Source organism: Octodon degus, unplaced genomic scaffold (assembly GCF_000260255.1).
Source record: "Octodon degus isolate 3935 unplaced genomic scaffold, OctDeg1.0 scaffold00031, whole genome shotgun sequence".
NCBI lineage: Eukaryota > Metazoa > Chordata > Mammalia > Rodentia > Octodontidae > Octodon > Octodon degus.
In genome coordinates this window covers 11,493,803-11,517,966 of record NW_004524607.1, presented here as the reverse complement: position 1 = coordinate 11,517,966, position 24,164 = coordinate 11,493,803, and the positions used below count along the sequence as shown (strand labels likewise).

The 24,164-nt window shown below is 51.9% G+C and overlaps 2 protein-coding genes across 2 annotated transcripts; one reads left to right on the top strand and one right to left on the bottom strand.

Moving 5' to 3' along the window:
* Window positions 1-2,288: 2,288 nt before the first annotated feature.
* LOC101587538 (cytochrome P450 2W1) lies at window positions 2,289-7,028 on the bottom strand. Its single transcript, XM_004629677.1, has 9 exons — window positions 6,843-7,028; window positions 5,509-5,671; window positions 5,177-5,326; window positions 4,900-5,057; window positions 3,662-3,835; window positions 3,269-3,407; window positions 3,007-3,191; window positions 2,599-2,740; window positions 2,289-2,476 (listed from the first exon to the last, which is right to left on the bottom strand). Exons 1-9 carry the CDS (start codon window positions 7,026-7,028, stop codon window positions 2,289-2,291), a joined length of 1,485 nt encoding a protein of 494 aa, XP_004629734.1.
* A 6,722-nt stretch (window positions 7,029-13,750) lies between these two features.
* Window positions 13,751-21,029, top strand: LOC101575277 (cytochrome c oxidase assembly protein COX19). The gene is made up of 3 exons (XM_023713430.1): window positions 13,751-13,873; window positions 15,381-15,492; window positions 20,419-21,029. Exons 1-3 carry the CDS (start codon window positions 13,792-13,794, stop codon window positions 20,495-20,497), a joined length of 273 nt encoding a protein of 90 aa, XP_023569198.1. The 5' UTR covers window positions 13,751-13,791; the 3' UTR covers window positions 20,498-21,029.
* Window positions 21,030-24,164: the final 3,135 nt, after the last annotated feature.

Genomic DNA, 24,164 nt, shown 5'->3' with positions numbered 1-24,164 from the left:
GACAAAGATCATAGACAGCTCATGAGATGGAGGTCACCAGTGCACCTTCAAGACAGAAGTCACAGGGACAGCCACAAGTCAGAGGTCACAGACCCAGGTGAAGAACAAAGCCCACATCTGCAGTGAGTGCAGAGAAGGTGGTGACAGTAGCTTGTTTGTTACTTCATGCGTGTCTCCATCAGGCTTGTGCACCCCTTGGCCCCTAGGGAGCACCACACAGACGTCACACAAGTTCTCAGGGCACAGCAGGCAGGGCAGAAGCTTCCAGGTGGGGTACTGCAGAGTCTGCAGTTGGTGAGCAGACTCCATGTCACCCATGGAGAGAGAGGTTGGTGTCAGAAGCATGGTCCAGCTCCTGCCTGCCCCCTCGGTCCTGGCTGTCTCAGAGGAGTCACTGCGGGCTGCCCCCTCAGAGCAGGTGACGAAGGCCCAGAGCCCATTCTGGGTCTGCTCCCTAACCTTTCCTCTCCAGAAGTGGCTGCCTGCCTCATTCCTTTCCCAGGCTGGGAGAGGTGTTTTTGTTCTGTTATGTTGCTTATATTTTACAGTACTATTGATTGAGTCCAAGGCCTTCATGTTGAGCTACACCATGAGCCTTTACATTTTTTATTTTGAGACAGTCTCACTGTTACCTGGGCTGGGCTTGAACTTGCAGTCCTCCTGCCTCATCCTCACAGTGCTGGGATCCCAGGTGTGTGCCGCTGCACCCAGCTCCCCTCCACTTTGTGGCAGCCTGCCTAGGGTGCTGCCAACTCTAGCTCATCAGGCTCTCAAAGCAGGTAGTGTGAACCGGGGCCTGGGGCCACACAGTACTCCCACTAGCAGCAGATTCCCAGACAGATAAGCCTGTGTATGTGTGTCCTGCAGAGGCCCCCGGTGGAGAAGCCCACGCACAGCAGTCTCAGGGAGCCATGGGGACCAGGTAGGTGTCTGCCTCCACCACAAAGAGACAGAGGCCAGCAAACAACCTCACAGGATGGGCTGGGAACCAAGCACAGCTGCGGAGGTGTCCAGCGCAGCCCACGCAGGAGGCCGCAAAGCCCAGTGGCAGCAGGTACCACCTGGTCCCAGGTCCTGCCCTTGAGACTTCAGTGTGTCCATAGCAGTGGAGAAAGTGGAACCTTTGCTGGGCTTTTGTGCATTTCAGCACCTCAGTTTACCGTCTGCGCCAGGCTTCATGAGTAGCCAACCTTTCCAGTGGTGAAATAGGCGTCTTTGACCTCCCAGGAGCATGGGTGTGGTAGGGCCTGAACAACCTGCCAGCAGCCTGTCTGTCCTCTGAGGTGCCCCCTAAGGTCCCAAGGACCTCCCCTTCCCCAGAAGCACCACCCTTCCTGTGGGCACCCCTGCTTTTCCTCTGGTGCTGGGATTCTGCCATTTGCCTTTATTTTGCCTCATGTACCTTATTTATTTATTTATTTATTTATTTATTTATTTATTTATTTATTTATTTATTTATTTATTTGGCAAAACTGGGGATTGAACTCAGGCCCTTGCACTTGCCAGGGAAGCGCTTATTCTACTGAGCCATCTTTCTGGCCCCCTGGTGCTGGGATTCTGGTATCTCAGCCTATGATACCTTAACCCTGTGCCTCCCTTGGCCCTCCAGCTATTGTGACCCATTTTACAGGTTGTTAGATGGAGGTCCAGTCTCCTGGTCCCCAGAACATTGGGGCTGACCTGGCCCTCCAGCTGTACCACCCATCTTGGGGAGCATACTAACTGGACAACAAGGGCACTGTTTAGTGGTAAAGCAGAGACCTCCAGCCACTACCCCAGAGAACCCCCAGGATAGGCACCTGCAGGAGAACCAGCCAGGTCTGCAGGCCTGATTGGTACAGGGTGAGAGCTGGCAATTCCAGCCAAGGCGATGTGTGGTACAGTGCCTCTGGGCCAAGGCACCACCTACTGCAGGTAATGGTGGCATCTGGCAGACATTGCCTATATGGTGCCCTGGGAGATGTGTGGCAACACAAGGCCTCCTGGGGTCTCAGGTCAGCTTAGGGGAGCACTGAAGGGGCAGGTCCAGTTTGTACTGGGGGCCTGGCTGGCCAGAGAATGAGAGTAGAGGAGAGTCTGTTGTAGTGGGGATGTGGGAGCCTGGAACTTTACAAGATAGATTGGCACTGTAGGGATGTCCCCCTCTATGGCACCCAGACAAGAGTCCTGTTCCCCCACAACAGAGGATGTGGCCGAATGCTGGATGCCTGACCCTTTGTAACTGTGGGCAGTATGTGTTCATCCTCAGAGACACTGCTGGCCGGCAGGGAGTCACCTGGTGGAGTGCCCTAGTGTCGGGGCACTGCACACAGGACCTGGGCCTGGGGCCTCATGGTGAAGGCCTGGGCAGGCACCGTGTCCAGGGCATCAGGGCTGGTGCCAGGTGGGGGCTGCAGGTGGTAACGCTGGAGCAAGCCAGCCAGCAGCAGGAAAAGCTCAGTCCTGGCGAGGCTCTCTCCAACACAGACACGGCGGCCTGGGGAAAACCAAAGTACCACTTGGGGCACGAGGCCTCTCTTGGAGGTGGGAAGGGATGCCCTGCAAGGTAGGAGTAACTGGAGGACCTGTGACCTCTGCCCACCCACCAGGCCATGGTACCTGCAGAGAAAGGCAGGAAAGCCGGCTGCTTCAAAAAGTGCCCGTCTGAATCCAGGAAGTGCCCCGGGTTGAACTGGCTGGGGGTCACCCACTGGGTCTTGTCCAGCAGTACGGAGGTCAGCAAGGGGATCACGGGCGTGCCCTATGGACACACAGGTATCACTCCTCAGGTGAGGCTCTGGGACCCAGGAGGGACCCCAGGACACACAGGGAGAGACCGTTGGAACACAGGAAAAGACCCCCAGGACAGCAAGATACTCTGGTCTGGCTCTGTCTCACACTCCAGCAGGAAGACAGTTTAGTGACCAACAACCCCTTTCCTGCCTTCTCCCAGGGAGCCCATGACCCTCAGTTTTCTCCCCTTGTCTGGGTTCTGCTTGTCACCCATGGAGAGACATGTGGGCCCACCTTGGGGAGCAGGTAGCCACGCAGCTGGGTATCAGTGGCTGTGCAGCGGGGCACATGCGGCAGCAGTGTGATGTAGCGCTGGACCTCGTGCAGCACCGCGCTGGTGTAGGGCAGCTGCTGCTGGTCCTCAGGCTGCGGGAGCCTTCCAGCACCCAGCACGCGGTCTAGCTCCTCCTGCACTCGACCTGTGCCAGAAGTGGGGGCTGTGTTTGTGGGGGCCATCCCTTCACCCCGGGCTCCCACCCAGCTATGCTGGCCTCACTTTGAATGTCCGGGTGCTTAGCCATCAGGAGGCCTGCCCACTGCAGTGTGGCCGAGGTGGTCTCCGTGCCAGCCATGAGCATGTCCAGCATGCAGGCCACAACATTGGCCTCGGTGAACAGGCCCTGGTGATCAGACCCCTGTGAAGCAGGTGATAGAGTTCAGATGGGAGGACTGGGGGCCCTTTCCCTAACCCATGCCTCCAGTCTGACCCTGGGCCTGGGACAGGAGAAGACAGGGGCAGGAACAGATGGACCCAGCAGCTGGCCTCCCACTTCACAGACAAGAGCACAAGGCTCAAGAAGGCCCCCAGTGAGAATGGGGAGCTTCATGCAGGGCCTGTAGGGACCCTCCCAGTCCCAGCACCTGAGAAGGAGGTCCATCTCACCTGCACCTGACCCTGCTGGATCAGGGCATCCACATAACTCTGTATAGGGCTACCCCTGGATATGGTGCGCCGCCGTGCTTCCAGGATTGTCTTTAGGATGGCTCGTACCTTTTCGATCTTGCTCAGGACAGGCCGGTGCAGACCAAGAAAGGTCCCCAACCGTGGATAGATGTTAAACAGCTGGGGGCAAAGAGCAGGTGACAGAGGGGTTGGTTGAAGGAGTTTGCCTGGTTCCAGATGGCTGTACTAGGGCAGGTGCTGCACATGGCCACAAGAGGGCGCTCACTGCCCTTCTGAGGCCTTGGGGACTCAGGAAGCCTCCATCGCTTGCAGAAAAGTGCCAGACGGTAGCACATGGATGGCTGCACGCAGATCTAAACAGGCTGTCCTTACTGAGACCCCTCCTGGAGCAAGGAAGAGGACAGAGGAGCAGGCACCACATGGAAGTGAATCCCTGGGCCTGAGCTGTAGAGAAGATCCATAACCTTAGCACTTAGGCTCAGAGATGCAGGACATTTGCCTCCCTTGGGCCTCAATACCCACAGGTGAAAAATGCCATGTAGGCCCTGAGGTGTGGAGCTGACACAGGGAAGACCAAGGGCCACCTACTTCCTGGGCTGTCCGGCAGGGACACACTGAGCCACACACGGCTCTGGGAGCTGGCGATAGGCGGTACACTCGAAAGGAGCAGGGCCCAATGAGGGCAGTGGGTCCAAGGTAGGAAGCCCAAAGCTTCCCCCTCACCGCCCCCCAAAGCACACCGTGCCTGCCTTCCCTTACAGAGCTTTGTGCCAGGGGCAGTGTGACAAAGGTTGCTTGAGCTGAGCCCGGCTGTCACTTCTGGGGACAACACACAAGCAGGCAGGACTCTGTAAAGGCAGTCAGAAATGGCAGCAACCAGAAGTACAAAGTCCTTAAACCTTATTAAAGAATAGGATGTAAACCCCAGGGCTCCTGGACATTGGAAGGAACGATCTGAGAGATTCTGTGGTATGATGATGCACCCATGACAGCCCGGCTGGAGGGGCCTGGGAACCCAGGGGGCGCAGCCATGAGTGGGAAATCTTGGTCCCATCCCCATCATACAGCAGTGCATCTGTTGCTGACTGGGGCTTAGCGGAAGATGGAGATATCCTGCTTGGCTCCCTGTTTCTCAGACAGTACACACAAGCAGGGGCCACATGGATGCTGCCTGAGGCCAGGGCCTCTGAGCCTCAGCTCCCAGCAGGGCAGCAGCCTCTTACCTGCACACCAGGTGAGCCTAAGAGGACCATGACCTCGTCAATCAGACCTAGCAGGGACTGGAACATGGGGTCCTGGTAGTCGAACCGCTGGCCGAAGAGGAGTGTGAATGTGATGTTAGAGGGAGCCCAGCCCAGCAGGGCCAGTGGGAAGGGCCGGCCTGTGGGGAGACAGGGCTCAGACGGGTGGGGCTCCTTTGGGGTCGCCAAGAAGGGCCAGCTTTGAGCAAACAGGGCTCAGAGAGGAGGCCCCAGGCAGGGGTGTCCAGCCCCCACTCACCTCTGCAGCCATCTAGCTTCTCTGTGAGACTTGCCAGCTCATGCAGCACTTTGCTGCCCATTGGGCCCTGCCCCACACCCAGGCTGTGCAGCACGCGCATGGTGAACCTGCGGGCAGCCCTCCAGCGTGCCCCAGAGGAGAAGAAGATGCCTGCAGCAGAGATTGCAGAGACTTAGATGAGCCTGCCCCATGCCAGAGATTCAGTAGAGAGCAGCTGGGCCCTCCATACCCAGTGCTCTCAAGTTCTGGGCTGGCCTCAGCCTGGGGTGGAAAAGCCCAGGTAGAGACACCCAGTCCCTCCCAAGGGCTACCCAGGAGCCCTCTACACCTACCACCACCTTGCTGGATGAGCTGAAAGATGGGGATGGGGGGCCGGTCAGCCAGCTCCTGCCCAGTGCCCACCAGGGCCTCCCTCACAGCCTCATAGCCTGATAGCACCACAGTCTTCTGGCCTCCCAGGTGAACTGTGAACATGGGTCCATAGCGTTCCGAGAGCTGGCAGAACAGTGAAGGGGGGAAATGGCTCAGTGGAATAAGCACTTGCCTGGCAAGCACAAGGGCCTGAGTTTAATCCCTGGTTCCAAAAAAAAAAAAAAAAAAAAAAAAAGGTGAGGCAGCATGGCAGCATAGGGTGGGAGTCCTCACTTCAGGTAGGGGCACCAGCCTCTACTGGGTTAGTCTCAGCAGAAATTCCCAGGGATGCTTGGGCCACCCAGGACCAGGTAGAAGTGGCAGACTCAGGCAGTACAGGGTCCCCAGGGCTCCAACCTTCTCTGAGCCTTAGTTTGGCCAGTTCCTCCCCACCCCAGCAAAAGACAGCTGGACAGAGGCAGTTCTGAGGGTTAGTCTTGCCTCACTGACCTCTGGCAGTGAGGACACAGGACAGTGCAGAGCTGCCCTCTCAGTCCTGAGGGTGTCACCTCCTATCCGAAGGACAGGAATTTAAATCTTTAGCAGGAAGTGAGTTCTCTGGTGACAAAGAGCCCCAGCTGGGCCAGCTCCAGCCCAAGACCTTCCTGGACCCAGCACTGAGCCTGGGGGCCAGCCCTGGGGAGCTCAGTACATCTCATCGTAGGAAGGGGCACCAGGCAGCCACACTGGTGGCACTGAAAGTAGGAGCCCTTTGGGTGGGGGCATCCCAGGAGCTGCACACAGGGGTGCAGGGCACCATTGGCTGGTCTCTGGCCAGAGTCCTGGGGCAGGCATGGAGGAGACAGGGCTGGGCTGGCCTCACAGGGCCTCAGTGGGCTGAGGACTTGAGAACTTTCTGTTTCCAGCAGCAGGGGTAGCTACTCATTGGGCATCCCACTTTCCTGAGGACTCCTCTGACCCTTAGGGGTTCTTTCCAATTACAGACACTTCCAGGGGTATCTGCCTCCTCCCCAAGATGCTCCCAACCCTGCCTCTTGCAGGCCATCTTCAAGTGCTACCTCCTCTAGGAAGCCTGCCAGGCCCCCTGATCAACTCTGGGCAGCATTTCCCAAGGCTTCTTCTCTGTTCAGTGGATCTGTCTTCTCCCAAGGGCAGGGCGACACTAGCCTCTTGTGTCCCCAGGTGAGCCAGCACCTTACAGTGCTGGATATAGAAATGGGGCTTGGCTTTCCCAGACACAGGCTGGGACACAGCTACAGAGACTGTGGGGGCTGCATGGAGGGGCTGCCCCTACCTCCAACAGCCACTGGTCCTGTTGTGTAGCTCGAAGCAAGGGCAGGTTCCCCAGGAGTGGCAGCGGACGAGGCCCAGGGGGCCACTGTGGGGCTGGGGAGGAGCTGGGGCCTGGGGTGTAGAGCAGCCCCCAGAGGCCCAGCAGCCCCAGCAGCCCCAGCAGTCCCAGGAGCAGCAGTAGGGCCATACAGCAGCAGTGAGGCCCCTGCTCTCTGCTGCAGAGCCTTATAGCCACCCTCCTGAGGGTGTGCCAGGACCCCACCCTCCCCACCACCCTGAGAATGTAGAACAAGCAGTTTGCAAGGACAGCCCCAGCTGGCAGCTTAAAGCTACAGGCTGTGTGGAATGTGGGGTCAAGTCTGCACTGGGGCCTGGGCAGGGTGAAGGGCCAAGGAGCTACAGAGCCAGGGACTGTGTGGAGTCAGGTGTCCAGGACACCTCAATTTGTCCCAGGGCCCAAGGATGAGTCTGTTTTGCTCCTGACACTGTGGACCTACTATCCACTTTGGTCTCCCCCTCAGAACAAGGCCTGGCCCCATCCTACCTTATGCAGGCCCAGACTCAGCAAGACTCTGGAGGTGGGAGGGGCATCTGCATCTACCTATGTCCATTGGGCCTCAAACCCACGGCCTCCAGAGTGTCTCCAACAGTGAGCCTACCCCAGCCTATTCCTGTATGACTTCCACGGCTGCAGCCTGAGGCAGGGGCTGCCCCAGCGTGGACAGGGCAGGGAAAGGGTGCAGGCTGCAGCTGGGAGCAGGTGACTTATAGCCCCACATGCTGTGGGGTGGATTGAGGTACTCCTCTTATACTTGGAGGTGCTGTGAGGGGCAGATGGCTGTTGGCATGAGAAGCAGCCAAGCCTGTCCCAACATGAGGCACTGAGAGCCCTGTCACCACTGGCAGGGCCCCTCACCTTGGGGCTGTCTGCTGAGGTGTCATGTACCCACCCTGGAACAGCCGGAGCAGCTATCACTCCTCCCAGAGCTTGTTACCCTTTATGGGCTGTGTAAGCAAAGAAAGCCCCAGCCCGGATTACACACCACCTGCACCCCCTCATGCATGGGCTGGGCTGGGTGGCTGCAGCGGGGAGTGCATCTCTCACACCCTCTGAGACTCTGGCTCATTCTGCCAAGCAAGGCAACTTGTGTGTGTTCAGACTGGGGGCACTCTCTGCACAAGGATATCTACTTCAGGAAGCACTTATTGAGCACCTGTCATATACCAACCTCTTCCAGGAGCCAGGGGCTACAGAAACCAGTGGCATGGTGACCTGAAATGGCTGTGCCCTTGCAGCCCCCTGTGTGAATGGATATGACATCTGATTTTGCGCTGTCAATACCTTTGCGGTGCTGTGGGGACACCATAGGGGTGAGAAGGCTGGGGCTGCTTCTCAAAGTGTGCAGAGTCTGAGCTGCAGCAGGTGAGCTAGCACCTGCCAGGCTCAGGGGGTAACAGGAGCCTGGACCAGAATAGGGGGTGGCATAAGCAGGGCTGGACATGACCACAGCTGGTGGGGGAGGGGTGTGGGGAGCTGGGGGCCCAAGGCAGAGCTTCCCCAGGAGCGAGACGAGCCCCAGCAAAGAGTTACAGCCATTTACCCCTGTGCCCAGGAGACTAAGAGCTCCTCCTGGGGTTCTGAGGGTAAAACTGCACCATGTCCCCACTGTGTGGTACAGCCTGTACCCCTTGGCTTGTGGACACCTCACATGCCTAATCCCTCTGCCTCTATCAGCCTTCTCTCTGTCTCTTCTCTAAGATCACGTGTCAATGGATTTAGGGCTCACCCTAATTCCACGGTGACCTCATTTTGAGATCCTTACCTGTGTTATATATAACTATTTCTTTTTTTTTTTAACTATGTATTTGATACAGGGTCTCACTACACAGCTTGGACTCATAGTGATCCTCCTGTTTCAGCCTCCCCAGGACTGGGATTACAGGTGTGCATCACCACGCCTAGTCTCGGTGGCTGACTCAGCGCACCCAAGGCAAGGCCAGCATGGCATGTGGTACCAAGGATTGAGCCTAGACAGATGCTCAGACCACTGAGCTATCTCCGCAGCCTACATCTGACTATTTCTAAATAAAATGAATGCCAAAAGGAAGGTCAAAGCTACATGTGGTGCATGTGCCTATATGTCTAGCATTCCGGGAGGCTCAAGGAACAGAAAGGTCAGAAATTCAAGCCCAGCACGGGCACTTAGCAAGACTCTGTCTCTAAATACCAAATAAAAAAGGGCTGGAGAAGTAGCTCATTGTGAAGGCCCCAGGTTCAATCCTCAGTAGTGGAAAAAAAGAAAAGGAGAGGAAGGGAAAAGGGAAGGGAAGGGAGAAAAAGATGAAGTTAGTTGTGATGGCTGAAAGGCCCCCACAAAAGCCCTCTGCCAACTGGGCCCTCTACTCCTGCGTCCTCCAGGGACACATCTGTACCCCGTGGTCTCTGTGCTTGTTTTTACAGCATTATAAATGCACCATGAGCTTTTTTTCTTTTTCTTTTCTTTTTTTTTTTTTTTTTTTTTTTTTTTCAGAACTGGGGATTGAACTCAGGCCCTTGTGCTTGCCAGGCAAGCTCTTATACTGAGCCATCTCTCTGGCCCCAAGCTGTATGTTTAAAGCATACAATTAAATGGGCATGGTGACATGTAACTGTAATCCCAGCATTCTGGGAGTCTGAGACAAGAGGAAGAAAGTTCTGGAGTGAATGTGGTTAGGTGTTTTTAGCCTCATCATCTCACACAGAGGCTAAATTCAGAGAGATCAAGTCCCAGCTGATGGGATGGCTTTGCCCCTCCCATGAGAGAAGGGGACCAGTATCCCCTGCCCCTGAATTTGGGGGACATCCTGACCATGGTAGAAGCTACACTATGGAATTCCCAAGGGCAGCATAAAAAAGACAGCCCCTACTTGTTCTCTATCCACCCCACTGAGAGGAAGACTAGATGAACTAGAGAAGTCTAGGTGGAGAGTTTGAGTCATGGCTGGGCAATTTAGCAAGACCCTTTCTCAAAATTGAAAGAGAACCTCTGGATTGGATACCTAGTATCATGATAACTAAATAGCATGCAATCCCAGTGGGGGTTTTTTGTTTGGTTGTTTGTTTTTCTTGTATTTTAGGGAAGGGTCTACAGGATGTTCAGGGTCTCACTACTAGATTGGACTCATAATGGTTCTCCTGTTTACAGCCTCCCAAGTGCTGGGATTACAGGCATGTGCCACCACACACAGTCTCAACTGCCTTCTCAGTGTGCCCCGGGGGTGGCATGGCAGGCCAGGGGATCAAACCCCCGGCCCCTGCGCCTGCTTGCAGCGGCTTTAATCCCCTGAGCTATTTGGCCGGCCCTACAATCCCAGTTTTGACACACATCCATACCCATGAAGCCATTGGCACAATCAAGAGAGTAAATACCCCGTCACCCCAAATTTCCCTTGAATACCTGCTCTCTCTCTCTGTCTCTGTCTCTGTCTCTGTCTCTGTCTCTGTTGTTCTTCACCTCTTTTTCCTTTGCAGTACTGGGGATTGAACCCAGGGCCTTTGCTCTGAGTTACATCCCCAGACCCTTTTTATGTTTTACTTTGAGACAGGGCCTTACTAAATCACTAAGTTGTTTGGGCTAGGCTCGAACTTGCAGTCCTCCCTCAGCCTCCAAGAACGCTGGGATTCCAGGCTTGTACCCAACTTGCCTTTCATTTTTAATAGTTCTGTATACCAAGAATTAGACAGGAGCCCCCCGCCCCTTGGCAGTTACATGATGCAGGCATGGTTGAGGCTGAGCATTTCCTGGCTCCAGTCCTGGGCTTGTGCTCAACGCCCTGCTAGAAGTATGTCACAGCTTCTGTGTGGCTTTGAGGACTCAGTAGAGCAGAATCCTGAGAAGGCACTGTGGAGCCAAGATGTGTTCCCTATGAATTCCAAAGACATTCTCTGTACCCTGCAAAGACATGATGTGACACTTCCCATCCTGGTCACTCAAGCAGCCTGGGGACTGTTCTGTTTAGATCTGCTTGATCAGCCATTGTTAGGTGCCCTGAACAACTCTTGTGGCTGAGCCCAACACAGTGCTATGACTACTACAGAGATGGGGTGGGTCAGTCCCCCACAGGGATGTGGAGTCAGATGGCTGTGGTAGATGACAGCACCCAAAAATGGCCACATAGATGCTCCTGACTACCTCATGACCCTCATGATATGATGGCTTTGCCCCTCCCATGAGAGAAGGGGACCAGTATCCCCTGCCCCTGAATTTGGGGGACATCCTGACCATGGTAGAAGCTACACTATGGAATTCCCAAGGGCAGCATAAAAAAGACAGCCCCTACTTGTTCTCTATCCACCCCACTGTGAGGAAGACTAGATGAACTAGAGAAGTCTAGGTGGAGAGGCCAAGACCCAAAAAAGCACACCATTCTCACCTGCCAGCTTGAGCCGGCTGCTCGCCATGGAAAGTAGAGACCCCAGCTGATGCCATGTGGAGCTGCCTAGACTACATGTTCCTGAGCAAGGCAAGAAGTTTCGCTGTTGCATGACATTGGGTTGGAGGGATTTATTATATAGCTGTAGGCAGTCTATGCACTGGCTCTGTAGGCTTCAGCTGGGACTTGATCTCTCTGAATTTAGCCTCTGTGTGAGATGATGAGGCTAAAAACACCTAACCACATTCACTCCAGAACTTTCTTCTGAGCACCTACTGTGTGCTAGGCACCATTCCAAGTGCTGGGGATCCTCTCTGGAAAGAGCCTCCTACACAAGAGGTCAGTTCCTTCCTCACTTTCTATACCTGTGAATTGTAAATAAAAATCTCTTCCAGCCAAAAATCTCATACAAAATAATGATCATTTGCCAGGTGTCAGTCAATTAAAATCCACTGTCACCTCCTGTGATCGGTCTCTGCCTTTTCCTTGGCCCATCAGAACCGCCTCAGGGGAAGGGGTGTCCTTTCCCTGCTAAGTGATGTGACCTAGTCGAGTGGAAAGGACAATCTGCTGAGTAATAAATGCTTCTATTGTTCACATCCCTGGAAACATTAATAAATAACCCAGTGTTTGACCTGGTTCCAGCTGTGTAAAACAGTTGTTTCTACGAGAAAATCAAAGTTCAGTTTTCTCTTTTATGATATAAGTGAGCCTAGAGCTTCAGGCTGAGCAAGACCCCTGCTGCTCAGGCCCTCCCTGGGGCCTTGGTGGTGAAGTCCCCTCGGCTGGGCCATCCACAGTCGCTTGGCCCCGGCTCTGCGTTGCCTCTGGACACACAGAGCTTGTCCAGCCTCTGCAGAAGAATCCAGTGGTGTGTGCTGCAGGGCATAAGTGCTCCGGAGAACCAGCAAGGGAGGCTCTAGCAGCCTTCAGAGGAGGGGGCCCCAAGCCCGGCTGGCAGAGGGCAGCCCCAGGGGTGAGGCTGAGGATTCCCTGGCCAGGCTCCTCTCTGTAGCCCCTGATAAGCTGAAGGAGTTGACCATCATTGCATGGGGCTAGCGGGGTTCTGCTGTCTCTTACAGGGTCTGGTGTGGAGTCAGTGGGGTCAATGTTAGTGGCATGTATGGGAGCTGGAGTTCTAGGTAAAATCCCAGAACCACACAACAGCACTAAGAAGGGCCAGTGATCTGTTTCCTCCAGCATCTAGCAGCAACAGTAATAAATGAGTGCCCCAAATTCACACAGTGCAGTCCTGGCCCCCAATATCTAAAGCTGTGTGACCTTTGTGGGGAAGAAGTCCTTGTAATTTATTAAGATGAGGTCATTAGGATAGACCCTAACCCAACACAGCAGGAGCCCTTATAAAGAGGATACAGGAGGCAGCGACCTGGCGCGGCGGTCTCGGCGCCGGGCTGCGGAGCACGAGGTCGCCGGTTCGCGCCCCCGTCCCGACTCTTTCTCTTTGGGGCTGGTGAGATGGCTCAGTGGTCTGGAGCACCTACTTAGAACAAGCTAAGCTAAGCATAAAGCACAGGGACCACGGTTCGATCCCCCAGCACTACATGCCAGCCAGCTCCGCCCCCTGGTGGGCTGAGCTGGCCACACACACACACACACACACACACACGTAAATAAATAATTAAAAAAAAAAAGGGTGGGGAGATGGCTCAATAGAGTAAGCGCTTCCCTGGCAAGCGCAAGGGTCTGAGTTCAATCCCCAGTTCCGCCAAAAAAAAAAAAAAAAAAAAAGACACAGGGACACAGGCAAGGAAGGGGTTACACAAGAACACAGGAATACACAGGACATAGGAATACAGGGACCCACAGGGACATACATAAAGATACACAGGGTCACAAGGACACTCAGGGAGGGAATGAATAGGTCCTGTAAAGTGGAACAGACAAGGTTCCCAGCCATGGAATGCCAGGGATGGATGGCACACCCAGAAGCTGGGGAGAGGCTTGGGCAGTCCCCTGAAGCCTCCGCACCCAGGAAAAACCACGCGCAGCACAGGACTCCTGGCCTCCTGAGCCTGGGAGAACACGTTTCTGTGTTTTTTAGCCACAGCTTGAGGCACTCTTGTTAGGGAAGTCACAGGCCCTAAGGTGCACTCCTCTTCATGTGTCTTCTTGCCACAGTTGGACCCTCTATGCTGACAGGAAACTGCCCCTAGCAGACACCTGCGACAGAGGTCCCCTGACGCACAGCTATGTCCTGGGGCAGGCTGCTGCACCTCTGAGCTTTCCTCACCTATACCGGGGATTGACGGCGGGCTTCTGCGGAGGGAATGGGTCAGAAAGCACTAGGAAGCCCTCTCCACCTCCGAGTCAGGAGCTTTGGGGCTGCAGCTGAGGTGGCGGGGGGCCACGGGCGGGGCCAGCGCAGTACCTGTAGCCGTAATAGCGTGACCAGGGGCGGGGCCTGGAGGGGCGGGTCCGCCGCTCGATGTGCTCCGCGCTCTCCGGGGCTCGCTCGGCGCTCGGCCGGCCGCCCTGCGTACTCCGCGCGTCGTGCTCTGTTTTCTGGCACTACCGTTATGTCGACTGCTATGAACTTCGGGACCAAGAGCTTCCAGCCAAAGCCCCCAGACAAGGGCAGCTTCCCGCTGGATCACTTCGGTGAGGGCAGGGTCGCTCGCTGTTCGTAGCCCACGTGCACCGCGTCTGAGGTGCAGAGTGAGCGGCTGGCAGAGGGCGGATGGGGGGCGGGGCTGAGGCGCGGGCTCTTAGAGGCGCAGGTCAGGGGGCTGGGCTGCCCCGCGACTGAGGTGCAGTCTGAGGTGCAGCGTCCGGGGTCTAGAGAGCAGATAGGAGCTGCAAGTCTGCGAGGCGAGGACGTAGGGGTCGGGTTTGAAATGCTGGCTCTACGGTGCAGGGCCTACGCGACAGGGCGGGCAGCAGGGGTGTGGGCGCAGGCTTCTGGGTCCAGAGAGTAAGCTCGCCTCTGACCCGTCGCGGGCTGTGAGGCCAGGCCTGCTCGGAACCCCGTAGAGGTGCAGGCAAGGCCACTGAGGTTCGGGAAGAACGCCGTAAACTGAGTGTCACCCGCCGAGGCGTGGACGCTGCAGGTGAGAACTGACAGAAGTGTGGCCCTGATGGGACAAAGACAGTAACACTAACTCCTCAATTCGGGATTCAGCCGGGTCTCCAGGATTCCCACTGGTTCCTACTGAAAGACCACCTGCCACCCAGCACTGTAGTGACTTTTGTTTGGGAGGGAAGAAAAAAAAAAAAACCCTCCAGTTCTTTGGTAAATGTCATGCAAATAAGGGATATAGCTCAGTGGCGTAAGCACTTGCCTGGCAAGCACAGCGTCCTAAGTTCAATTCCTGGTACCGCCAAAATAAATAAACAAATAAAAACTCCTTCCACTCTAATCTTAGGGGCCGGGGAGATGGCTAGTATAGTAATAAGCGCTTGCCTGGCTAGCGCAGGGCCTGAGTTCAACCCCTGGTTCCACACACACACACAAAAAGTTTCTTATTTATATTTTTTGAGATGCTGGCTGTTGAACCTAGGACCCTCTGCATGCTAGGCAAGTGCTCTGCCACCGAGCAACGTCCGCAACCCAAATACACACTTGAGAATATTATGAGGTTTACAGCTGATATGCTGGGTTTCAGTGGATTCCCCTATATCATGAACTACCCAGGGTCTCCAGGATTCTGCCCTTAACATTTCTCTGCACTTGCTTTATCGTATTGTAGGATTGTTTCTTTCCAGTACTTTTTTTTTTTTTCTCATTTCTGAAAGAAATAAATATGTGGGGAGGGGCCAGTCTGGTCATCCAATCCAGGACCTCATGCATAGAGGCCAGCACCCTGCTGCTGAGCCACACCCCCAGCTCTGTAAAGGCGGCCAGCTTTTTGGATTTAGTTTTGTTTTTGCAATACTGGAGATTGAATGCAGGGTCTTTGCACTGAACTAGGCCTTTCTATGTTTTTACTTCAAGACAGGATCTTGCTAAATTGCCTAACCTGAGTTCAGTCCACCTGCCAGTCACCCAGAGTATTGAGATTAGGGGAGTACACCACAGCTGGAAACAAGATTTGAAAGAAGAGTAGAGTCAATGTTAACTGGTGAAGTTTCAACTTTAAAAAGAAGACACTTTTCCTTTTCCTTCTAGGTGAATGTAAAGGCTTTAAAGAGAAATTCATGAAGTGTCTCCGTGACAATAATTTCGAGAATGCTCTATGCAGAAATGAATCAAAAGAATATTTAGAATGCAGAATGGAAAGGCAAGTACTAACATAAATTTATGACTCCATGCCCCACTTCCTGACTAAAGCTTTTTTCCCTTCTCCCGAAAGCCCATTATGGTATGCTTTATTTGGGCCTGGGGTTCATCCTGTATATTTCAGAACTGTAGATGTTTGTCAGTGAAATTGAAGCTTATCAGATGAGACTGTAGGAAAAGCTCTTTAGCAGTCCTGGGTACCTCTTCTTGAGTGACAACTTTATGCATGATTGAATTCCTCAGAGCATTTTCTTCCCAAACTCAGGTGCTACCAACCTGTCATTAAGGCTTCAGAATTGTATATCATGAAAATGCTGACTGAGTCAAAAGATTCGAAGATGGTATGGGTGCAGGTTATTTCTTTCACATTCTCAGACTTCTGTATTACCTAGTTCCACTTACAGCTGTTTGGAATGTGATAGTGGAGACAATATACTATTTAAGAAATAATGAAAGATGAATAACTGCTCCTGTCTTGTCAGTTCACACTTAAATAAGATAAAAATATTTCTAACTGTAATCCACAGAGCTTTTGCTTAAAATAAGAGCCGGTCTAATCCTTAATATATAAAAGCACATAACATAGAATTATATGATAGTGGTGCTTTGACTTTTGAAGTCATGGTCAGCTTAGTAGGGATTCATTCTTCACACAGCCTTGTCTAGATCATCAGACACTTTCCTGGGGCACAGATGCATGCCAGGTTATTAGTGTGGACATGTGGGACTTAAAGGATAAAGGATTTTTCAGTGTGGGTCTCCCAAGAAGCCCAGTGTTCTCTAGAGGTGTTTCTACAGGTCTTGAATCTGCCCAGGGGCCAAGCTCCATACAGTTGCTGCCTCTAAATAGCACATTGATTAGAATAGCATTGCTGAACCGCTGTCTTAACATGTTCACGATGGGGCCATAATTCCTATGTCATTTTACCAGGTGGCTCTGAATCACTGGTTGTACATGCATGATTGTCCCATGGGTGGCATGGGACAGTCCCATCAGGTAGTACATGATGCCTGATGGGACCTTCATGAGTGGTGCAAGCTGGTGGGAATATGTTAAACATGAAACTTCAGAAAGCTGGAACTGAGGAGCTGTGGGTGCTGCTCAATGGTAGAGTGCTCTCTGGCTTCAGTCCCCAGTGCTGAAAAAAGAAAACAAACTGCGAATTTCTTCTTGATGCTGTTGCACTTTACAGAGAGCTGGGGTGGTCTCTGTGTATGAGGGTGTGAGCAGGTCTGCTGCCTCACAAAAAGTCCCCAGATTTTCTTTGTTATTGTTTTGAAATAGTTCATTATGTAGTTCAACCTGGCCTTAAACTCATTATGCAGCCCAGGCTGGTCTTAAACTCACAGCGCTCCTCCAGCTTCAGTCCCAAGTGTGAGGTTGTGAGCATGTGCTACCACACCTGGGTAGTTCCTAGATTTTGAAAATCTATGTGAGGGCTGGCCTGATAGCTCAGCAGACTAAAGCACCTGCTTAGACAGAGCACAACAGCTAGGGTTCGATCCCTGACCTCCTGTGCTGGCCCCGCCCATGAAGCACGCTGACACTGGTCGTGGTGGCATGCACCTGTAATCATAGCCCTTGGGAGGCTGGAAACAGGAGACTCACTACAAGTCCAATCTATGTAGTGAGACCCTGTAGGCCCTATAGACCCTGTCCTAAATACAGAAAAAGAAAGAAAGATAGATAGATTGTGTAATATGAAGTTCTACAGCAAGTTAACAAGTAGGACTAACATGCTTGGCCTCATAGATAGGCAAGCAGGCAGGCTGCTGTTGCTGCTTGGGTTGCTTCAGAGGGTGTGACTGGCTTTGGCTCCCCAAAGTTCTTGGCCTGCTAGATAAAGGTTTCTAGTCAGGGACTGCAGAAAACTCATTTCCTAGTGTTCCTGGGAGTCACCTACAGCCACTGCTGTGACACTGATGCTCAGGTGACATGTGAGCACAGAAGTGTGTGGCTTCTGAACACGCAAAGTTGAGGTTGATTTCAGCCTTTCAAAGCCACCCAAGTCAGGTCAGAGTTTCATACGTTGGCCATCCACATATGCCTGCCTCGTCTCATGCACAAACCTTTCTTTCTCTTTTTCTGTCTATCTGTTCGTCTCTGTGTCTCTGTCTGTCTGTCTGTCTGTCTCTCAGTTCCCAGGCATTTTGTGCCACTTACTTTATTTGTTTATTTATTTTTTTTCCACTTACTTTAATATGCATTTGCTTTTTTGTCTTTTGAGACAGGATCTCACTTTAATTCATGCTGGCCTTAAACTCCCTATGTAGCCCAGGCTGGCCTCAACTCTTGCAGATCCTCTTACCTCAGCCGCCTAAGTAGTGGGTTTATAGGTATGTGCCTCCACACCCAGGTCATAATGTGCATATTTATGAAAACAGACCTCAGTAGAGTTCTTAAAGCTGTCATGAGGTCCTAGGCAATATAAGTATGATGGGAAAGTAGATGCATATCTTAGATGATCACGTATTCTCATTTTAAAAAAACCCAAAACATTGAAATGGGAATTGTACTGTTGGCGAAGACTACAAAAAACACACAGGTAACCCATGAGTTACACTACGTTCCACCAGCTGCTGGTGTGTAAAAAGACTACATCTGTGAAAAACTTAATCTGACTTGGGAGTCCATCAATGACATTACTGCTATTGTTGCCCTAGAGAATACAGAGCACATAAAATTTTATTGCATTGAAGCGGGAGTCAGCGCCTCTAACGATGGTGCTGTGATAAGCAAGAGTAATTTTCTTTTTCGTGAAGATTATGGCTTATTGGAATGATTAATCCTTTAAAAGTGACCAGGAAGTGAAGTGTTTTTCTTGGATGGTTCTCTTGGGGTAAAGAGAGGCATTTAAACCATTCTTTGGCCTTAGAACTGTTTTTTTGTTGTTGTTGTTGGTTTTTGGCCTTAGAACTTGTTCAGAGTCACACTTGTTCTTGGTAGCCAAGCTCAGGAGCTAACTTTCTGAAGGTTTGCAGGTAGTGGGAGAAGTCTCTTGAACTCTGTCTCATCTGGCTTGCAGTTTTTCCTTTGTTCCTTCTTTTTTTTTTTTTTTTTTTGAACCAGGGATTGAACTCAGACTCTTGCGCTTGCCAGGGAAGTGCTTATTCTACTGAGCCATCTCCCCGGCCCTGTTCCTTCTTCTTGCCCTAACCATGAGTGGCAGCATCTGGATAAGCACAGCTACAGGCGTTTCCTGTGGCCACTGTGACAGGCTCTGCAGATAAGGCAGTGTCACCATGCACACTCGGGATGTTCAACGTGTAGGTCAGAAGTCTGGCCCAAGTCTCCCTGGTCTGGTGTTGGCAGGGCTGGTCCTTCTGGAGGCTGCAAGGCAAAAATCTCTCCTGCCTTTTCAGCTGTGAGAGGTGCTCACATCCCTCAGCTTGTGGCCCCTTCCTCTCTCCTCCCAGCCAGTGGCCATGCATCTCTGATCCTTCTTCCCTTGGCAATTTTCGCTGACTAAAGCCAGGAAAGGTTCTGTAGTGTTGCAGACGCATATGATTAGATTATGTCTACCTTATTCACCCAAAGCAGCCTCATTTCAGAGTCGGATTGACAGCCTTAATCTCCTCCCCAGGGGAAGTAACACATCTACTGGGTTCGAAGTTCAGGTGTGGATGGCATTTAGGGTCATTATTCTTTTGGCCACGTTTGAGGTCAGTATCCAGAGCTGCTAGCCAGATACACTCTTTACCAAGATGTGGGGGAAATGTGTTATTGTTTGCCTATCTGGTGCTAAGTGCTAACTTGTGCATTCCACAGTGTAAAATTGCTGTAGTCTGCATAAATTGTACTAAGTGGGGTTGGGCACCCCTAGGAATGAAAGGGGTGGATCAGGGTCTTGTTGGCCCTGAGCCACTGCCAGCTCATTAGGTGAGGCTGCAGCAGAGCTGGAGGAGGTGGGTGGTGGGGGCAGGGAAGGGCCTGGTTCAACCTGTGGTCCCACTCCATAAGCAAGTTCCAACACTTCCTCCTTCTAAGAGTGGTGACACACTTAAACCTTTTGAGGAGCTCGATGCCTTTGATTTCTTAGGTCTAAAAATCACAGAAATGGGGCACTGGCCTCATCATTGATGTGCTCACCTGTGGTAGAACTGTGTCCCTAGCTGTACTGTGCCAGAGATTTGCCCTAGGGGACCCATGGCACATGTGCTAAACGTTTCAGTGTTACCCTCAGCTATACATGGTGTTGTGTAGCAGTGATCCCAGCACTCTGGGAGGTTGAGGCAGAAGGAACACAGGCATCCTGGGCAATTTGTTGATTTAGTGAGATTCTGTCACAAAATACAAAATGATAAAATGTCTGGGGTTATAGCTCCATGTAAAGGCCTTAGATCCAGTCTCCAGGACTGAAAAACAAGTTACCCACACTAACAAGGTATTAAGTTGTGTGCTCTGTGCTGCCTCAGCAGCAATTCTTCACAGTGCCCAGGTGGCCGGATGTAAAAAGTCACGGCCTCCTCAGCTTCTCTACCTAGAATGTGGCAGCTCAGAGGATACAAGTGCAATCCACTCCACTTTCTCCAGCCCTGGCTGCACTGGAAGCTTCAGGACTCCTTGCATATTTACTTGTGTGGATGCCACTGATGTCTGGGCTTTGCACCCCTGTACCCCCACCTTCAGTGCTGAATGCACTCATTACTCCAGTGCAGGCCCCAGTTTTCAGAGTATTGCTGAAAGGCACACTGAGACTATGGGTGAGTGCGTCTTCAGGCTATCAGCTTCTGGTTCTGTGGGGAGAACATGATCTGAGACATAGTGGGTGCCAGGGCCCAGTGTGGGAAGTGAGTGTGTGCTGTGTGTGGCCGCAAGTGTAGGCCTGGTCTTGCCCTTTCTCCCCTCCCTTCTGCTCAGTCCCTCTCCTCCTCCCCTGTGCCCCTTCTCTTCCCTTCCTCTGACAACTTTCCATTTTTCTTTCAGGCAGCTGATGGCTCGAGAACCACTGGGAAAACTGGGATTTGGAGATTTGGTGAACGGACAGTCAGAGGCTAAAGAGTAAATTTTGATAGATGAGGGCCACTGGCCATCAGGAAGCACTAGGTGAGGGCTGAGGGCACCTCAATTTTGCCCTGAAGCTGCATGGAGGTGCTTCCCTGTGGGTGTGACTCATAACCAGGGACTCTTGGCTTGACTTCTGAAGCTCCCAAATCATTTTCATCAATTGATGTTCTTTTTAAATTCTCATTTTCCTATGAAGGAGTAGTTTAATCTGTCACTCAGTATGCAGCACAGGGTCCCCAGGCGGCACGCAGTGGGAGGGCAGAGCTGTGGAGTGATACAGGGCACTGTCTAGGGCACCTTCACACTGTGCTACTCAGAGCAGCTTTCCCAAGGACCTGCTCACCAAGCAGACTTCAGTCTCCTATGTGCACAGATCGTCAGAGGATAACCGATCCCAGCGAAGCACTTTCCTTTTTGTGTGCACAGACATTCACATCAGCTTGGGGCTTGGGGTTTCCCCCCCTTTTTCTTTTTCTTTACAAATATAGAATATAGGGGCAGGGATATAGCTCAGTAGCACAGCGCCCGCCTGGCAATCCATCCAGTTTATCCCTGGAACTGAAAAAATAATCTAGAATACAAAATAAGTAAGAAATTATTTGGTTTTTGACCTACTTGACTTTGGTTTTTGCCATACTAGGGATCGAATCCATGGGTGCTGTACCACTAAGCTACATCCCAGCCCTTTTTATTTTGGGACAGGGTCTTGTAAAGTTGCCCAAGCTGGCCTTGAACTTGGAATCTTCTCGCTTCAGCTTCCCAGGTAGCTGGAATTACATGTGTGTGCCACCACATCTGGCTTATATTTGACCTCTGATTTTTTAATTTTATTTAGTGTGTGTGTGTGTGTGTGTGTGTGTGTGTGTGTAAGGGAGGGGTAGGGATAGTACTAGGGACTGAGCAACACCCCCAGCATTTTTTGGATTTCATTTTGAGATTGGGTCTTGCTATGTCACTAAATTGCCTAGTCTGGACTCAAATTTGTAATCCTCTACCTCAGCCTCCCAGATTGCTGGAATTATAGGTATGCACCACCAAAGCTGGCTCTTGGTTTTTGTTTTTGTTTTTGTTTTTTTAATGTCTAGCACCAAGTAGTTTTATAAGACTGGGGGTGGTGGCGCTTGCTTGTACTCCCAGCACTTGGGAGGCTGTAAACAGGAAGATCACTATAAGTCTGATCTATGCATTGAGACCCTGTAGACCCTGTCCTAAATACAAAAAACAAAACAAAACAAAACAAAAACACATTATTTTGGGGCCTGGGAGATAGCTCAGTAGAATAAGCACTTGCCTGGCAAGTGCAAGGTCCTGAGTTCAATCCCCAGTACCACAAAAAAAAAAAAAAAAAAAAAAAGTGGCTTTACAATCAAGGGTCATTTTCTGATTCATACCAGGCTGTTCTACAGATCTAGGCATTTAGTTTCAATAATTCACTTATTGTGCCTCTGAAGACTATAATATTGAGCATAGTTAGACCTGTATAGGTGGTTTTCTAGCACCCACTCTTACTTCCCAGCCAGCACTGGCTCAGGACCCCTGAATGCACTGGAGTTGTGGTCCTATAGCGTCGTGTTGCTCAGTAAGTGACATTCCTCATCCCAGGCACATTTTAGAGCTGCATGTGAAGAGTTTAAACATTGTGTCTGGTGGCCAGGCAGAATATCTGGACTGAGCTTGCTGTGTCCCACAGTTTAAGCCATGAGCAGAGGCCAGTGTCACGTGGATCTGGGCTTGTGTGGCCTCTGACTTGTCCTGCTTCTCCCAACTGTTGGGAAGTGGTGCCCCACCAACCACATTGCCTAGCTCTCAAAACAAAAACATAAGGTATACACTGCAGGTGGGAAATCTGTGTTTCACATAGACAATTAATCTGCATTCTAGGGTTGAAAAACTAGAAGTACACTGTGGCTGAAAGCCTGCTATATTGAACTTCTTTCTGATGTAAAAGAAGCCAGATACAGAAGTAGGTATAAGTGTCCATGGACGTGCACAGGGGCATGTTCTAGCCTGGCATGCCCAGGACCTGGGAACTATGGCAGCCAGCCGCAGGCTCTGGATTCTGACACTGTCCTCTAACTGAGGGAAGCAGGTCCTGCCTGAAGCCAGGTCCAGCACAGGGAAATGCAAGACGAGTTGAGAACATCTCTGCCAGAAAGCAAAGGGACAAAGAACAGGGTTGAGGAAGAGATGCAGGAGGCAACAAGCGGAGCCAAAACAGGCAGTGGGCTGGAAGGTCACAATTGTAGTATCATGGTCTACTGCACACACTCGTACCCTGGGTCCATGCAGGTACAAGGCACTGAGTAAGTGTTCTTGGGGGAAGGGACAATTCTTCCTTATTAATTATAGATTAATGGTAGTGGGTGTAGAAGAGATGGAGCACAGTGTCTGCCCAATACAGTGATGATGGCTGCAGATGAGAGCCATCGGTGGGTCCTGAAGTGATACAAAATAAGTCTGAAGAAACCTCTACCCGGGTACTTGGTGATCACAAGGGTATAGCAGCGACATTGCAGGGGAGGTCACTTTGGCCATGTGATCATCACCAAGAATGCAGTGCAGCCTCTCCACATCCAGGGACAGCCCAGGGTGCCACGAACTCAGTGGGCTCCATCCTTAGCCCCGGCACGCCACCCCTCTCCTGGCCCTGTCCATCTTTCCTCCAAGAGCATGTCAGAGTTCCTCCTCTGTGATGTCTCCTGTGCTTGTTTCCTGTTGCTGCACTGTTGCAAACTCAGTGCTTCAAGCCGCACGGATGCATTTCAGTCTGAAATTCAGATGTTGTCTCAATCTGAAATACATCTAAAGTGGGTCCAAGGACTGTGTCCCTCTAGAAGGCTCTAGGAGGACCCATTTCCCTGTCTTTGCTGGCTTCTCTGAGCTGAGCACGTCTCAGTGGTGACCCTTCCTCCACTTGGAGGACACAGCATTGTTTCTGGGGCAGCTGGTGCCAAACATACAGCCAGAATCCTGAGGAAACACCAGGCCCAAACTGAAGGGCAGTGTACCAGACAGTTGCCCACACTCTCTAGCATCGGACGTCAGAATCACAAAGGAGAGCAACTCACTGCTAAGCAGATAAGATGGGACTTGGTGCCTTGTGATCCTGGCAAGGAAAGGACCCTACAGCAGGCTCAGGTGACAAGCCTGCAGGTCTTTGGCCAGTGTGATGCCAGGTGGAACTCCTGCTTTGACACCCTGAGCTTGTGTGGTCACCGAGGGAGCCAGGTACAGCCTATTCCGCCTATGCAACTTTGGGACTCTCAGGTTACTTTGAAATAAAAGGTTTTCATATGACACTTAGTTGAGCTTCATGTGTATATGGCTGAGTAAATCCTCATTTGGAAATAAATGAATTTTGGGCAGAGATGATTCCCCGTGACCCACAAACTGGGGTGAGGAACAACATAAAGCAGTCTAATGTAGGCCCTGCCCAGTTGGTCTCACTTTCCACAGAGGAGGGGCTTCCTCATGCTGATTTTCTAGGTGTGGTTTGCAAATATGAGATGCCTAGTAACCCTGGTGACCTGATTCCCTGCCAGAACTTCCCATAAAATATTTTTAGTATACTGTCATTTATCCCATAAGGATGCATTTTGTCTTTCCTATACCCCTGCCACCACAAGCCAGTGATGTCCTTAGAAGGTGCCTGGAACAGGCCTGGT

Coding starts and splice junctions, on each gene's coding strand:
- LOC101575277 (XM_023713430.1), top strand. CDS start 13,792: ATGTCGACTGCTATGAACTTCGGGACCAAGAGCTTCCAGCCAAAGCCC. Junction 13,874..15,380: donor CTTCCCGCTGGATCACTTCG/GTGAGGGCAGGG, acceptor TTTTCCTTCTAG/GTGAATGTAAAGGCTTTAAA. Junction 15,493..20,418: donor TTAGAATGCAGAATGGAAAG/GCAAGTACTAAC, acceptor TTTTTCTTTCAG/GCAGCTGATGGCTCGAGAAC.
- LOC101587538 (XM_004629677.1), bottom strand. CDS start 7,028: ATGGCCCTACTGCTGCTCCTGGGACTGCTGGGGCTGCTGGGGCTGCTG. Junction 5,672..6,842: donor AGGACCAGTGGCTGTTGGAG/GTAGGGGCAGCC, acceptor CTGTTCTGCCAG/CTCTCGGAACGCTATGGACC. Junction 5,327..5,508: donor GCTCATCCAGCAAGGTGGTG/GTAGGTGTAGAG, acceptor TCTCTGCTGCAG/GCATCTTCTTCTCCTCTGGG.